At 37.0% G+C, this 17,668-nt stretch overlaps 1 protein-coding gene across 3 annotated transcripts in view; it reads right to left on the reverse strand.

Moving 5' to 3' along the window:
• The window catches only part of LOC117168711 (ras GTPase-activating-like protein IQGAP1), a 343,802-nt gene that overhangs the window by 144,966 nt on the left and 181,168 nt on the right, over positions 1–17,668 (reverse strand). For all 3 annotated transcript variants that reach the window (XM_033354418.1, XM_033354419.1, XM_033354417.1), the window contains one exon: positions 12,990–13,138. In XM_033354418.1, coding sequence (XP_033210309.1) covers positions 12,990–13,138 — 149 coding nt within the window. The remainder of the gene's footprint in view (positions 1–12,989; positions 13,139–17,668) is intronic.

Here is a 17,668-nt window from a genome sequence, read left to right on the forward strand (position 1 = left end):
GGCACCAGCTGACAAAAACATCATAGCCAAGGAGAATGAAAAGAAAGAGAGGTATCGAGACCTTATAAGGGAGTTGCAACGATTTTACCCGGAATATTCTGTAAAACTGATCGTCCTTATCATCGGCGCTCTTGGAGGTGCCAAGCTTTCACTTGCTAATAGCCTAAAAAGCATCCCTGCTTGTCAACAATATTCTGGAAAACTTGTGGGAAAAATGCAGAAAGCGGTTGTCCTTGGGTCGCTCCGTGTTCTTAGGGTCCACGAGGCTTTTGCTTCATCGTCGTATTGATTCTTTTACAGACTGTAACCACCTATCTCACGGTTGTGAGACGTGTTTATGGCTGAAATTTTACCGCGATTTCGCTGGAAGCTGGTGCAATTTTTCAGATTAGGACCCGCTCCCGGCGAAATCCTGCGGTTGTCCTTATGACAAATTTTTAATTATATATATATATATATATTTCTTATCTTAATGATTTACACAGACAAATTTATTCGAACGGTATTCATATCTATTCTTTATGTATAAATGCGATGGTATAGGTCCTCCTATATTACGTTTTGAAATAAATATTTGATATCAAAGTTAAAAAAACTTGTTCTTCTCGTTTTTATTCACCCAATAACGTAATTATATCCTTATGTATAATAAAAGCAAGTAATATTTATTGAATATTTATGTGAATTATTCTTCTGATTTTTACATCGCATAATTTCGCATAATCCAGATTTTTATAGCAGTTTTTTGCATAATAATCCATTTTCCATCGCATAATTCGAAGATTTTAAACAGCAGACAAAATTGTCCCTATTCATAATATACTCCTATCCTCAGCGAGTCTCTATAGTCGCTATAAAGATGACAGGCATAGCACGAAGGGATACAAAGCGTTCCCGATGAATCGCTCTGGTAACACAGTAAACGAAAAGTGAAACATACCTTTTATATCTTACTCTTATAGCTTTATAGGAAAGGGTCTACAATTAGTAGTTCTAAATTTCGAAGGACTACCCATTACTTCTTCAACAGTAGCGACACGCAAATGACGCATTGGCGAATGATACTTTTTACAAGATTCCGACCTGCGATAATCCAGAATCTTTGACATAGAGGATATAAAGTCGATCGATTACCACCATACATGGACCTTAAATGGGCGTGTCGTGCTATCAACTCAGATATTCGATGAGTAGGTAGGAATTTAGGGTGTTTCTCGTCATAAGTGATCGGAGCTTGTTCCAAGTGATTTACCTTGCGAAGAACTTCTGAAGTATCCAATAATGGATTTAACGGCTTCAAGGGCGAATCGTTGGTTTAGCTACAATTATAGCAGATGAAAACCATCCCGAGAGATCGTGCAATTGAGCTATAATCAATAATATTTTTTCTTTTTGACGGACTTTTAATAGCTGTATTTTCTGTTCGAATTTTCAAATTATCAGAGATAGAATCCCAATGTAATTCTAGAACTTACAACTGTATATCCTCTCAGAAATGAAATCAAAAGCTCTCTCGTGATCTCCTTGTGGGCAATCAGAAAGAAGCGATTATTTATTCGAGGCCCACTTTCTTATATGAAAACCTCCTAGTTCCCGCAGGTATGAAACCTGTACTCGCAAGTCACTAGCTTCTTCGACAATGTCTGCGCCAAACAGAATGTCATGAGCATACACATTGTTTTCTAAAATAGCCTTGGCTTTAAAAAAAGCAGATCCCTCATCACCAGCCAATCGTTTGACAACCCTGTTGGCCAGATACGGGGCACATGCTATTCCATTTGTGACAGTAGTCAATCGCCAGGTTTCGCAACCCGTCGGAAAGAGATTTATTTACGTCGATCCAATTTATGTTTTCTCGAGGCCACAACAAGATGTCTTTACAATTCCTCGAAAGAAACTATTAGGTTTTAGGCTGCGGTTAAGGCTCTAAATTCCTAATTCTTCATCGCATCCGGGACTTCGACTTGAAGGATTGCGCGTAAATTTCAAAAGCTCCGAACCGCGGATAGGTAAGTAGAATTGTCCCGGCCAAGATGCCCCTCGATGATGCATCGCAGGGTGAAAATGGTGAGAAGGAATTTGAAGTGCAAAAATTTGGATTGTGGCGAAAATTTCTATGTTCCCTTTTTCAGAATTTAGCAGAATTTTGCTGATAGTTTGGAATTCTGCTGAACTCCTTTAAGCTTAGATAATTCGCAATTTATATCTTCATTTTAAAGGCAATTTATTTTAAACGTTTTTGTCATATCTAGAATGTTGCATGCTGCTTCCAGTTATAGTGTCATTAAAATCGAAGTGTTCTTAACAAACTTGTGCCTTTTAGAAATCTGCCCAGTATTAGGGTGGTTGCCGCGGGGTAGTTTCGACGGAAGGAATAGTATGGAGAATTGCAGAGATGAAGAGCGGATATATCTATAGCACATCATCGAGGCGACACGGTATTGTTGACGCTTGCTGGTGTGCGTGCAATGGCTATCTATTTTCCTGTCGATAATTCTTTCTCACATCTGGTTTCATTCTCTCTCTCTCTTTGTTTTAATTTTCTTTCCTTTTAACTAAAGACTACTTACAATTAACTCTTATCTGCTCAAAGTTAAAACTAGATGGACCTGAAATCATAAATTTTAATAATCCAGAAAATTGGAATTTAATTTCTTTCTCCATTCTTTCGTTATTGTTTCAAGCTTACGCTTATAAAATAATTAATTTTTCCAGATCAGGAATAGAAGGAGAAGAATCGTAAGAAAAAATGAAGAGTTCAAATTTCATTTTAACCATAGAAAACTTGCAGACTAAGACCATTTTCTTAAGAAGCACACATATCACTCACTTGTTTAGATAGACATTTGTAGCAAGATGTACCATCACACGCTCAAACTGAGAAATCATGTGACTTCAAACATTCATTTAAATAATAAGGAAACCGAAAATAGCTTTGAAATTTACGATGTCGATAAATTGAATCATTTTAAATCGCAGAAAATCTAATAAAGACGAAACATTACAACTCTAAACACTTATCTTAAAATTCGAATATTTTATACTTTCGGAATTCACTTGTTTCGTGAGCAAGTTGAATCGCCTGTGCTAACGCGTAGTTAGCACATGTAGCGTTGTAAATTTCATGAACCCATTCTTTTATAGCGCTCTGTATTAACGGAAAATCTCAAATTTATTCTGTGTCGAGAAATTCAAAATGGGCCTGTGCAAGTATTTCGACTCAGCACTGTCACATATGGTTTGACCTGTGCCCCGTCTTGATGAAGGGGATCGATTTCCCTTGGCTGTTAAAGTGATAAAAAATGACATCTACACCAAACTCTCGCGTTCATTCCAGTGCCGGAGGTTGCCTTCAAATAACCTTGGACTAATTTCGGGGGGATAGAAACGTAAATACTGAAGGCCACCTGACTCGTTTTCGATGCTATCAAATTACAGAACCAACTACGTGGACTCTTCACGGCGGGCAGCTTACCGCTCAAAAAGTGGAATTTTAAACAGTCATGAGCTAACGCAGCGCATTACGGAAGATCTGCACGCGTTATCTCCAGATATATCTTGGCAGTCAGAAACATCGGTTTCGATTGTTAAGTTAACCTAACAACCCAGTACCGATTGTTTTATTTTCCAGGTTGATCTTAGGCCTATTAAAGGTGTCATCGTACAACGCCTTGTCGCCAGCCATTCAGCCCAATTATTTGATCGTATGGTATGTTTAGCACCTGTTATCATCATCCTGGGATGATCCTTTGTCTCAATGAGCTCGTCATCACTGGATAAAATATAATGAAGATCTTCCTCGTCTCTCTACAGTCAGGATACCTCGGTGGATAGGATTTCGTTCGTCGATATGCTCTTTCGAACTTTATGGCTTCGCTGACTCTTCTGAAAAAGCTTATGCTGCTTGTCTTCACATATGTACCACAGATTTGTTAGCTCGTCTCGACGGTCACCTTCGATTCAACTTCAGTTTGATGCTACTATACATTTGTGGTCTGATTATATGAAAACACTTTATTGGATTTCAGCTGTGCCTACAAGATGTATGACATAAGTCACAAATCGGGTCTCGGAAATCCAAACGAAAGTTCCTTCAGCAATTTGGCATCATGTTGCGGGTGTAGATAATCCAAGTGACTCCAATTCTCGGGGGTTGTCAGTTTCCGCACATTCGCAATTTGAACTTTGGTGGAATGGTCGTCCGTGACTTAAAAGACAAGAAGCGTAGCCTTCATCTCTACTTGGTTCTCCAGAGAACAAAGTGACCAAGAAAGAACAGCGAATTACTGTCAACCTAGCAGCTTGGTATCTTTGATTTCGAGACACTTTAAAATGTCGTTCTATTATCGTCTCTCTGACTTTAGTTGCATCAGATCTTCAAACAGCTCTTTTAACCTGGATTCAGCAAGAACAAAGTCGCCATTTCATAAATGAAATCACCGCTCTCAAGAATAAAATACAGATTTCTAAGAGTAGCAATCTAATAAAGTTGATTCCGTTTTTCGATGGTCAACTTCTTCGTGTCGAAGGTCGCTTAAAGCATTCTCTTCTAACTTATGATGAGAAGCATCGACCGATTCTACCTCCTGAATCTATTTTCACAACACTTATCACTCGCAAATGTGATCTCCGCTGTCTTCATGGGGGGTGTCTAATCGTCGGTGCATTCCATGCGTCAGAAGCAGAGGTAATACCCAGCAGAAGCTGACTCCAAAGGACGAGGCCAACATTCCCAAAAAGCCTGGATTTATATTTTTGCCTGTTGGGCCTCCCGCTCAGTTCACCTCGAGTTGGTTTCCGATTAGACTGCAGAAACTTTCATGGCTGCTTATATTCGCTTCAACTCTCGTCGTCGTCTTTATCAAACGTTGTCTAGTGACAAAGGAACCAATTTTATGGGAGCAGGTCGTCAACTACAGGAAATTTTTTCTGAGGCATCAGCAGAGTTCGGTTTCGTCGCTACATATCTTGTTCCGCATGGTACGCAATGGAGATTTAATTCTCCTGCAGCACCTCACTTAGCAGGTTCATGGGAAGCTGCAGTTAAGTCGACGAAATTCCATCTTCCTCGAGTCATTGGAGACTAAATTGACGCTTGAAGAAATGACGACTTTATTAAAGCAAATTGAGGCTTGCCTTAATTCTTGGTCTCCCAGAGCTCACTCAGATAGTCCAACGGACATTTCTGCCCTCAAATCAGGACATTTTCTTATTGGCGGTCCGCTGAATGCCGTTCCAGAACCATTGATTGCATACGTTCTTCCAAATCGATTGACTCGCTGGCAGCTCATCCAGAAACCTTCCACCTAATAAATGGCGTATGGGTCAGGTTCCACAGCTTCATCTTGACAAGGATGGCCTAGATCAGGTTCTCAATCTCAAGACAAAGAATAGCGCACTCAATCGACAATTGTTAAATTGTGCCTTCTTCCACGTTCGTCTTAAGTCCAGTGATCGTGATTCTATTTCATATGGTACAAAAGCGGGCGGGTACTTCTGAATTTGACATTAGTTCCCCGTTGTATGAACTTTTTAAATTTTATTCTTATTTTTGTTTCCTTTGCGTTCTTCGCTACATTCATATTTCTTGTACTTGTCCTTCTATTTGATTTCTTTATTGCGTAATGTCAAACTTAATGTCTAAGCCGGTCTTTTCGCTTTCGTGCTCTCTCTCACACACACACACACACACACACACACACACACACACACACACACACACACACACACACAGAGAGAGAGAGTCTGGTTGTTTGGTTTCCCAATCTTCTTTTCTCGTCTCGTCAGTCCGCGTTTGCCCACCAACAAGTTCTGTTGGTTGTATACAATTTTAAATACAAAGTTTGAATGCTGGAAAGCCGGGATTTTTTTTGGGTTGTCTAAGAAATGAAGCTTTCATACCTCCGAGGGAGCCGATTATGAGAACCAAAAGATGGACTTCGTTGCCTTGGTACAGCCTGCTCAGCTCGTAAAGAAGAGCCTGATATTCCGCCCGTTTTTCTCCCTCCTTTGTCATGATATTATCAGCGGCTGGTGCCGAGAATTCATTTACGTTAATTATCTTGATCTTTATATTTAGAGGACGATATCAAGCTTTGTATCACTGATGCCTTGAGTGGTGAAAAACGAGAAATTCCAGTAGATCTTACACTGATCGTTCTCTACAACGGACTCCAGTCCCCCTGGGCGTATGGCAAAATGGGCATTAGATCAACACGATAGAAATGCCGAAAATGGTAATATAACACTTTTAGAGTCGAATTGTGTCTATCTATGTACTCGAAGCATGCCAACTTTAAGCATCCACTGAGAACATGTCCAATTGTTTCTGGCTCTTGCTTGCTCGCTGGGCAGTTGGTGTCGCCTACAGGTACATTCATGATGCGCTCACGGTAAATTAAGGTGTTTAAAACGCCGTCTTGACAAGCAAAAAGAAATCCCTCCGTATCCGATCTTAATCCAGTAGAGTTCACAAACATTTTAGATGGAAAATTCGATAGCTCTTCTCTACGTATAACGCCGTAGAATTTACCATTAAGGAGCTTGTCAGAATGTTCCCTCAGTAGAAGCGAATTTTCTGCTTCCTATACACGACTTTTAGGCACCAAAGGTGTTAATGATGCTAGGTCATGTGCAGTGTCACTGGAATCAAATGGGAGACAAAGCTCCTCTGCAGCCTTGTCTGAGGCTCGGCAGAGAAAACTACGTAGCTTCTGAAGCCTACAACTTCTCTCAATAAATACCCTACCGAGAGTGTTCTCCCTACTGAAGGTGTTCTCGCGTTGGCGTCGCGATAGGGCTTAGCTTTCACCTCATGACTTTCAAGGCTATGTAGGCAGTAGCACTGCTATTGACGGGGTTATAACTAGATAAGCCAGAAAGGTAGATAACGAAAAGGAGAGGGACTAAGAAGAACACCAAAACCCATAAATAATAATGGAGAGTATTTTAAAGATTTTGAAACGCTTGTCGCCTCCCGAGGATTTTCAGGGCGTCCCTGGAGATGCTGCTGGGGGCCCCAGCATGCGGGTCGGTGGTGATGTTGAGCTGCTGGAATGTTTGGACTATAGCTCGCGCATCATTGGCTTTAAACGCCTGTAACTATTATCCACTATAGGCAAGTAGCTTTTATAGGATATTGTTGTATTTGTATTTTCACGCATTTTTCGATAAAAATAGACGAAAAATTCCAAGCTCAAAATTGGACCAAAATTTTTCTAAATAAATAATAAAATAATTTTTTTCAACATTGAACCTTTTTTGTCTATAAACAGGCTTAAAATAAACCTTACCTTACAAAACTTGAATCGAGGCATCCTCGTAGCTCGCCGTACGCTACCTTTAAGCGCCAGTGTGAAGCTCAATGGGACTTCTGAATTTCAACTTAAATGATACTTTATATTTTCAACGCCACGTACTTTTTCAGTTCGGTTTTTTTTTGTTTGAAAATAAAGTTTTACCTTTTACGTTTTAGGGTATTCGGAAAAGTCCATACAAAATCCAGTTCTTTTAGCAATGATTTTGCCTTTATTGTTTGGAAAAAAAGTATGATATTGTTTTTTGCCGGGAATCGCAATCACTTTATTAAATCGTTCTTGAAGTTCTAAGGTCATCTCAGTGTGATTTTCGGCTACCTCAAAGAGAGGATATTAGCATCTATCGAGCCGGTATGGAGTGCAATATTTGAACAATGCGGATGCGACAGAAGACTGGCAGGTTTCAGAGAGACCCTGTTAATAGACAAGTGTATTAACTAGAATTCTATCAAGTATCGAAGCAATCTGTCCATGGTTTGGATTGACTAACAAAAGGCATTCAATAACACGAACCATCAAAAACTGATCAAGCTCCTTGAATGCTGATGACGAAGAGGAGAGGGACTAAGAAGAACACCAGAATCCAAATAATAATACAGAGTATATTAAAGATATTAAAACGCTTGTCGCTTCCCGAGGATCATCGGGCCGCCCCTGGAGCTCAGCTGGTTGCCACAACATGTGTGACGGTGGCGATGGTGAGCTGCAAGATGGTCAGGCAAATCTCACTAATCAAACAGCTGGCCAGCAAAAACATCTGCGACAAACGTTAAGCAATGGAACATCAACTGGGCCTGCTGAAAATACTTTGGCTAGCGTTAGCTATTTGCAGCCAACCACCTCGACAGAAACACCTTGGGAGAGCATCAATTGGGATACCACAATGAAAGAGGAATTGGTGCGTCTCTATTACGAAAGTGCGAAGTTTTAAACGAAAATAGAAAAAGGATACAATGTAAGAACGAAATTTTCTGCAAAATATCCTAATATACATAAAGTCGCACTAAGAGATCATATCGCTCAGGTGAAGGACATCAGGACTAATCTACACGTGACAAAGAACCGAGCAAACTCCAGAGGTGGTTGACGTTCTACAATCAGAGGCAGAAGCAGAGGTTCAGCAACCCAAAAAGCAAAGAAAATGGATAAACCATATGAACAGAGATGTTATGCGCCTTTATTTTTTGGCAGAGAAATGTGGGAAGAGTGTGAGGAAAGAACATCATGGACTCATCTTACTTAAATACCCAGAGCTAACCACAAAAATAAATGAGCAGAATATGCCAGATCAGAAACTCTCAATATCTGTAAACAGATTACTTTCGGCTGTTGAAATAGCTGATATCAAAATGGAAGTGGAACAGCAGCTTCCTATTGATGAAGTCGCTTTGGAAGATGTAGACAACGAAGACTTGATTGAAGCTAAAGGCATATGTGCGAGGGATATTGAAAATCATGTACCGGATCCACTAGAACCACATCAGGATATTAATAACGATGATGTGCATAGCGAAATCCCAGAAAAATTGCAGCATCTTGAAAGGAATTTTGGTCATGCTTTTCTAGAGTTCAGATATGTAGAACCAACACTAAAGCATTCTCTGCCAAAACTAAACATCACAAGTGATCTGCATCCACTGATAGAACACCTCACAAACAAGGTTTTACCTACGTATTTAAACACAACACAACCTGCATTAGAGATGGAAACTCTTGTATACTGTGCAGCTATGGCAACCGTTAGAACGTTGGGCTGTAAAACTAGGCCTGCAAATGCAGTTTTTATCCCAGCAAGGGATCGAGATTCGCCATGAAAGATCAGGTTGGATATGGATGTCAGCAAAGTAAGGTGAAAATTGGGTCGATTAACTGAATTTAAAAAAGGAAATGAAAGAAGGTTCTATCGTGAACTGAGTGTAAAGCAAAATATCCAGCAAAACACCGGAGTCCTTCAATTAGAAAATATGACTAACTGCTGGTCGGGTGTTTGGGGTAAAATGAACAGATGTAATTTGGAAACTGCGTGGTTCAAACTGGAGAAAGCAAGGACAAGCGATAGCCCTGAAATGCAACTGACAAACATCACAGCTTTGGACGTTTCAGCGGTCTTGAAAAGGGCAAGTAACTGGAAAGCTCCAGGTCCGGACATGGTGCACAGCTTCTGGTACATGTACCTAAAGAGTCTGCATCTTGTGTTGGCAAAGTGTTTTCAGAAGATCGTTGAGCACCCAGATCTGATGCCCGACTTTAACAATTTGTAATTTATAATTGTCTTACAGCTATCATTGCAGATAAGGTATATTATCGTTGCGATAAGAATGACATCCTTACAGAAGAACAAAAAGGATGTTGTGAAAACTCACGAGGCTTTAAAGATCTAATCACTATAGACGCTGTTGCCATTACTTAAGCTCGTAAGCATCAAAGGAACCTACACATGGCATACATTGACTATAAGCAAGCGTTTCCTTCTGAGCCGCATGACTATTTGCTTGAAGTCTTAAAATTGTACAAGACCTGCCCATGCATTATTGACTTTGTAAGTCATGTAATGCGACTCTGGGGTACACGAATCAAGTATTTTGATCATGGGCAATCAAGGATAACTAGATCAATACGTATTACCACGGGTATATTTTAAGGAGACTCCTTCAGTTCACTATTGTTCTGTTTAGCGTGAAACCCCTTGAGCAAAATACTAAACAGCATGTCACATGGGTTCAAAATTCATGATAATGAGGATGGGCAACAAGTGACTCATCTCCGGTATATGGATGACCGCAGAGTTAGAGAACGAGTTCGAAAATGACATCGAGGCAATGGCTGCAGGCGAATCTTATAAATATCGGGGTATTATCGAATCTAAGGGTATTCAACATACGATAGTTAAGACAAGTCTAACGACTGCCTTCCTACGAGACTCAGATTGATTAAGAAGAGTTTTCTCAACTCGGCTAACAAAATTAGCGTAATCAACACATATGCCATCCTGTCATCACTTACTCCTTCGGGGTCATCAAGTGGTCTAACACCGACCTTGAAAAGTTAAACAGAATCGTCCGCGTAGAAATGACGGAGCACCGAATGCACCAGAAAAATTCAGCGATTGAAAGGGTAGTTCTACCACGAAATATAGGGGGTAGGGACGTTGTAGATGTCAAAAAACTATGTGAGTCACAAGTTACACAGTTGAAGGACTATTTTAACAGCAAAAGAAATGTTGCGCTTTACAGCACCATCTGTTAAGCGGATCTTGACTACACGCCCTTGAATTTGTCCTCAGATGGGGCCTTGAATATCAAGTGCTGACAACAAGGTTGTCAGCACCAGGAATTATTGCAAACACGTGTTACATCAGGACATGGTTGACCGGTGCCGATTATGTGGAGATACCAAGCAATCCATCGAGCACATTATTGATGGCTGTCACGTAATGGCTCAGAGAGAATATACGCACAGCCATAACGATGTGACGGTCTACATCCCTAAACCTAGGACTCTTAAAAGAATGGATGCCTTTCTATAGATGCATTCCAGTGCCCATTTTAGAAAGCGAAAATTACATCCTATAATGGGATGTTACTAATAAAACGGATCATTACATCCCGGTCAATCGACATGACATCGTGAGGCGAGAAAAAAAGATGGAAGAGTCTACATCATTGACATTGCTATTACACTTAACCGAAATTTGCAGTGAACCTTCACAGCCAATATCCACAAGTATAGCGAGTTGAGGCATGAAGTAAAGATCATATGGAGGAATGTGAATCATGCATCTATACATCCGACTGTGATTCCGGCTACAGGTAATGTGCATGCAAGATGCACTGAACATCTTAAACATTTAGGAGTCAGAAGGGTATTGTTAGCAGCCCAGAAGGCGGTTTTATTAAGCACCTATCGCATTGTATGAAACTTTCTTGGCCATCGGGAAGCAAGCGAGTAAAAACCTGTGGAGTGGCAGATGGTAGCTCTAGGAAACCATCCAGAGGTGACTGTTATCACCTCCAACGCTAGCGGCTGCTCGTTTTTGTATACCTACAACATCATCTCCGGAGGTTTCAAACATCGTATTAGATTGACTTGTAAAATCCTAATCTCATCAGTCGCTTGACTTAGTCCGAGGCTATGATTTATAACCGAGTTTACCCGAGTAGAAGTTTTGAATAAAATGATATAATCCAAGGGATGAGATTTTTTTTTAAATGATAATTTATATAATAATGTAAGGACTAGCTTAATTCCCACAGTTACAAACAAATGTAATGATATTGTTTCCAGATGGGAAAAAAAGATATATTACCGAACAAATGTCTTATATAGAATAAAAATGCATAGTAGTGTTGTTGGCAAAGCTTATGCTTAACCAAAAGTGCACAAATCAAGTTTGAATTGGAGACTATGTTTCAATCGTTGGTTGATCTAAGTGCAATCTTTATTTTCTCTTAACATTGTTTTAACATTTGATAATATTTCACTTTATTTGGCTTTGAAATGTACGAAAGAAAAATTAACAATAAATTCTATAAACAATTGTCATGTTGCCCGATGGGGTCTCCCTTTTCTCCTATATAATTTTACTCTTGTCTCCAAATGTTGGGTTATATACTTTATATAAAACTACATGCAAAGGAAAATGTCTGAATCGGGACAGGTTTTTATCACGATAAAACTTAAAAATTAGCTTTTAAAATTGATCTTCACCTAAAATTTATTTTATTCCCATCAGCAATTATTTCGTATGATTTTTCATTTCAAAAAATCTCCTATATCGATTTTGTGAAATATAGAATAATTGAAAAATTAAAAATTCTAGTTCATTTAAAAATTTTTCTATAATGTTTTGACTTTTTGACGTATTTATGGGGCTAAAATGATGTCATTACAAAGTTTACCAGCCTTGAGATGTTTTAATTTCAACAGGTTGAAATTTCAGTGGTGCTTCCCATTAAAAAGTTTTACTCTCGTGCTGCATCTTTTACGATCGAACATTTTGGGTTCTCCATTTCTTACCTTCAATGTTGTATCATTATATAATCATTTTATTTTTATTCCAAGACATTATTATAAATAAATTAGTATTTTTTAGTTTTGCATACACAATGCCAATTCATGGGCAATAATAAAATTATTAATTATTAGGATAAAATGTTTTCCCTCTCAGTTTTACTGTCTCATGATTTCATGGCAGAAATCGTAGGATAAATGGATGTGGAACACCTCGTGAGCAAGTCAGAGCATCAATAGCTGCGACGCCACCTTTTGTGATTTAAGCAAATTTCCCCGTATATACCCGGGCTTGCCTTAATTATGTCTCATTTACATTATAATTAAAATATAATTTTTAAATCATTTTAATGACTGTGACATGTTGAAATTAAAATGCTATAAATGAGAAAATATGTATAATTATTTTTAAAAAAGTACTGGTCACATAATTTCAGAGTAAATTTATATGTCTCAATCAAAACTATTATAATATTCTTTGTAGTTGTTAAAATATGCTAATAAAATATATTAGTCTCTATTATTAACAAAAAGCATTGGGACCATTTAAATGTTAACCATGTTGATTTATCATTGCAAAAAGTATAGTTTAATCAAAATCACGACTGGCGGGGCTACCCGACTCTTCTCTACCAGAAAAAGAATTAAATTAAATTTGCTTACCTTTGTTTTATATAGAGTGCATAATGCTTCAAAATATTCAGCTCTGTTTTTTTCCATGATTTGCAAACCCGCTGTCTTGAGCCAGTTCATCGTGAAAATAAAATTATTTTTTTGCAATCCTTTATTTATTTGGGCTAAGAGGGTGCAGGCTGAAACAGTTATATGTATGATGCATGCTTATTATAATTACTAATAATCAACTTGATTCGTTCGCATTTTATATATTCCATTCGCATCTAATACATTCCGTTAGCACAATGAAGTTGGTTGGAGTCTAGATGTCGTTACAATGTGATTTCAAAAATTTTAAATTCGGAGATATAATGTTCCTCGATGTTTCCATAGTATAATTTCACAAAAATCGTTATTATTTTATTCTGTGTAAAAATGACTTTAAAATAATAATATGCACTAAAAAAATTGCGAAAATATAAAATAATTTGAATACAGTCAAAATTATATTATCTTTTACAAATTTAAGTTCCATACGGTAATAATATATGTTCATTTAATTTTCAGAGCTCATTATGGGGCACTCAGACCCATACATCGATTTCGGCCATGAATATCGGTAAGGTAGAAATTTTAGACAGAAATATCAAAAATTGAACAATTCTCAAGTTGTTCAGAAACTTTTTTTAAATATATTTTTTATGTGTGGATAATTCCCACGAAACATGTAAACTACACGAATTGATTCTCGAATGTTTAAAGAATAAACGAGAAAATGTTCAAGTTGAAGGAAGGAGAAATTGTGAAATGATAGACCATTGAAAATGTGTAGGGTCCTAGAGCGTTCTCCGTGATCGAGAAAATAGGTGCGTGCTCCGAGCTACTTACTAATTTTAGTAATACAGATAATTACAAAACACTGTTTCTATGGTAAATGTGAAAATAATGAAATTCAACTTTTGATGTCCCTCATATTAATAACTTTAAACGAAAGTTGAGAGAATTACATGCATTTATATATAAATTGGTTAGTGAAAATCGACACTTTGGTTAAATCTTCCCTTTTCTTCTGCGAATATCAGCTGCGATGTATATGTAAAATTGATCAAATTTGCAGAATATCTTCAGACGGCGAAGCCCTTCACACCCGATTAAATTTTTCGAAGGGAATTCGCCCGGCTTTTATTAACAACTACTCTGCAAATCCCCCTGATACTGGCGGGAATGCGCTCACCGACCGCTTACGGTTGCAATCTTAATTGTTCCAAAATCCCACAACAGACATTTGTGCTCGTTCAACGTCTTGTTTACCATGCACTAGGACAAAATATATCGTGTCTGGCTAGGGCCACGTTGGTCAATCTCCACTCATGTGGCAAACTTCACACTCATGTGGGATTAACCAACTTGTCGCCCTTGTCACACAATGTGCGAAATTGAATAACAAAATGAATAAACTTAGTTCTTTAATTTTGATTGCTTTACATTCCAAATTAAATAATTTCTTTAAATAGTCATATATTTTTCAAAAGAAAATTTTTAATTCTGGATGCACAATAAATAAAATAAATAAATCTAGCCAATAAAATAGTTTTAGAGTTGTTTTCTGGAAATTATGAATTATTCTTCTATTTACTGATTCTTCTTAAATGTTTTGGTTACATCGTTCTTGCGTATTATGACAAAATATTTTTGTATAACATTTTTTCGATAAATTCACTGACTACAGAACATATTTATAATATGATACGTAAAACTAAAAAATAGCTTAAATCTTGTATTTATAATAAAAGCTCAAAGATTTATAGTTATTCAAAAGTTTTATCTTTGTTTCATTATAAACAAATATTAAGATACCGTATTTTTACGTTTTAAGATTTAGAATAGATAAAAAAATAATTAAATTTTCACAGCATTTTTTATTGAACAACCTTAAAATTTACATATGTACATTAGGGCGTATCAGAAAAAATAAAGTTGATTGCGCGAAGTTCTAATAGTAATGGAGACTTTTTTGGGAATAAGAAACACTCCCCTAAAGTTTCATAATAAAAAATTTCTTCTGTCTGAGATTTAAATTATGAATAAAAATAGTTCAAGAGAGTCAATTTATACCGGTATAGCGATAATTCCATTAAAATATTTTTTACCCTTCCTAAATGACTGTGAAGTTTCAAAAAATCGAAAAAAGTTAACTTTTCACTATTTTCTTAATTCAAATATATTAATTCAAATATATTTTATTCTACCTAAGTGACTTTGAAATTTCGAAATATCGAAAAAATCGACTTTTTCGCTATTTTCTTAGAGTTACGGCAATTTTTCCGAATATTTGACCACGAAATGTCTGATATACGTTAATATGAATATATTTTGAATATGTTACACCAATAATATATGCAGAATGTCGATATTACAATAATTTTTGATTGATTTTTGATTGCCAGGAAATATCTAAAAGTGTTAAATTGCTCTTTATTTCACAACAAAATTAATTTTCGATGTCTAAATAAGGTAAAAATGTTTTCGTGTGTACCCAGGTTTACACTTTTACAGTAAGGAGGTAATTTAAATAATTTTTAGCCGGCCAGAATAAAGTAGAGGGTTGAAAATAACCCAGAATTCAATTTTGTCCCTATTTATTTAAAGTTATATGACTTATCAACCATGTGACCATCATACGAGTATTATATATTTCTTAAAATATATGCTGAATAAAAACAAATAACGGAATAGTTGGAACACATATTGACTTGTTGTGATGTCATTAAATTATCGCAGTATTACTAATAAGCTACTTTTATGTTGATTTCTGACATTAGTTTTAATTTATTCGTCCTATTTTAATTTCAAAACAAAATCCTTTTTCCTTTAAAAAATGGGCAAGCTTTTTCGACTTTCGAATCTTGATCAGATGATTCCATCTCTAACGTCAGAGGAGTAAGCTTGCCGAGATCCATGTGTGACTTCTTTCACACACCTTTCCACTGCTTGAATATGGCATGGAAGATGAAAAATTCCTTTGGAAATGAGATGAGTTACGTCCTTCGTTGTGAATTCGGTGATATTTTCAACCGCAATCGAACTAGTTAATGGCGGTTCCGAAATAATGAATTTCTCCCAGCCGATGTGTTCCGTGTAGTCTTTTGTGTCAAAATTCAACGAAGGAACCTCGAATTTCCTTAATTTCGATTTCCCAGTTGATTGTCTCGCAGAAATTATTTGAGATACTGCGAGCCTGCGGATTTTCTGCCTTCCGTCACATAGCATAGTGAAAAGATTTTCTGGGTCAGCAAAGTAGACGTTATTTTATATTATTTTTTTAATACATTCAGCGAGATCTACCTTCAGGTACGGACTCAAAGAAATGTTTTTCCAGATTTGTTTCGGGCATCTTTAATAGATGGTTGACACTTAATTTCGAACCACATTGGGACATATACTCTCATGATGCATTGAAATAAAACTCTTAACTAAAATGATGGATTCTCTGTCCCAATGTAAGTTCGAAGAGTACTTTTGATCAGAACTAAGATCACAGGTGTGAACTACAGAAGAATTAGGACTGTCGACAGCATCGAAGTTTACAACCGGAAGTTTTTCACAAGAAGCAAAGCTTTTTTCAATCGGACCAGAAAAATCGTTAGGACCAGAATTTCCTTCATCAAGCTTTATAAACCAAAATTTGAATGACAGCTCATTACCATAAAGCTAACAGACACTCCATTGTAGCGGTTTACCCAATTCCAATTCTGGTAATCGAATCATACCTGCGTGTTTACCAGTGTTCATAGAAAAGTCATCATAACCCACACAATCTGGATTGGAGGTATTAATTTCTTTGTAAAAGAAAAACTAAAGGATATCATGTGTAATCGTTTTTGCATCTAAAGAAGATGAGGATATGTGTCCTAAATAAATACTACCTGGTTCTTGAATGTGAAAAGTATGTTCTCGTTTTGTTGTTTGCCGTGTTTTTCCTTTACTTTCTCCATCCATTATCTTTGTTTCGTCTTTTCTTCCATCGAAGTAAAAAGCCTTTATTTCTGAAGCGAAAGAGAGCTGCTCACGTTGAAGTTGATGACGAGTTTTTGTTTTTTCCCGATAGAGTTTACTCTTATTGAAAACTAAACCTTTTACTTCCGGAATGTACTTACACACATCGTATAAAATTGCTGAAGCCAGTAAAGCAGCAGACCCCTTCCGAACATATTCTGCGGCGGACTGGTAATTGTTTTTCACATTGTCATCCATAATCGAGGCACCGTAAGAATTTTCAACCTGAATTTGCACTTTCGGACGCTTTTTTTGACAATTTCTTTACTTTGATCTTAAAGTATTTGAATTATCAAACGTTTCGATTGTTCTTCATGATGGTCACATGGTTGCTAAGTCATATAACTCTTAAAAAAAGCGCAAAAATTGAATTCTGTTTTTTTTTTTAATCGTCTACGTTATTCTGGACGATACACTCGAAAACACTTTTACCTTATCTAGATAACGAAAATTAATTTCGTTGTGAAATACAGGGCAATATATCACTCTTAGATGTTTCCTTGTAATCCGAAATAAATAAAAATGATTTTAATATTTACATACCGCATACATTATTAGTGTAACATATTCAAAATATATTCTTCTAAACGTATATCAGACAAATCCACTTGCTTCGAACTATTTTTTCTGATCATTTACATATAGAACATTAATTTTATGGTCAAATAAAC

The sequence above is a fragment of the Belonocnema kinseyi genome, chromosome 3, assembly GCF_010883055.1.
Source record: "Belonocnema kinseyi isolate 2016_QV_RU_SX_M_011 chromosome 3, B_treatae_v1, whole genome shotgun sequence".
Lineage (NCBI taxonomy): Eukaryota > Metazoa > Arthropoda > Insecta > Hymenoptera > Cynipidae > Belonocnema > Belonocnema kinseyi.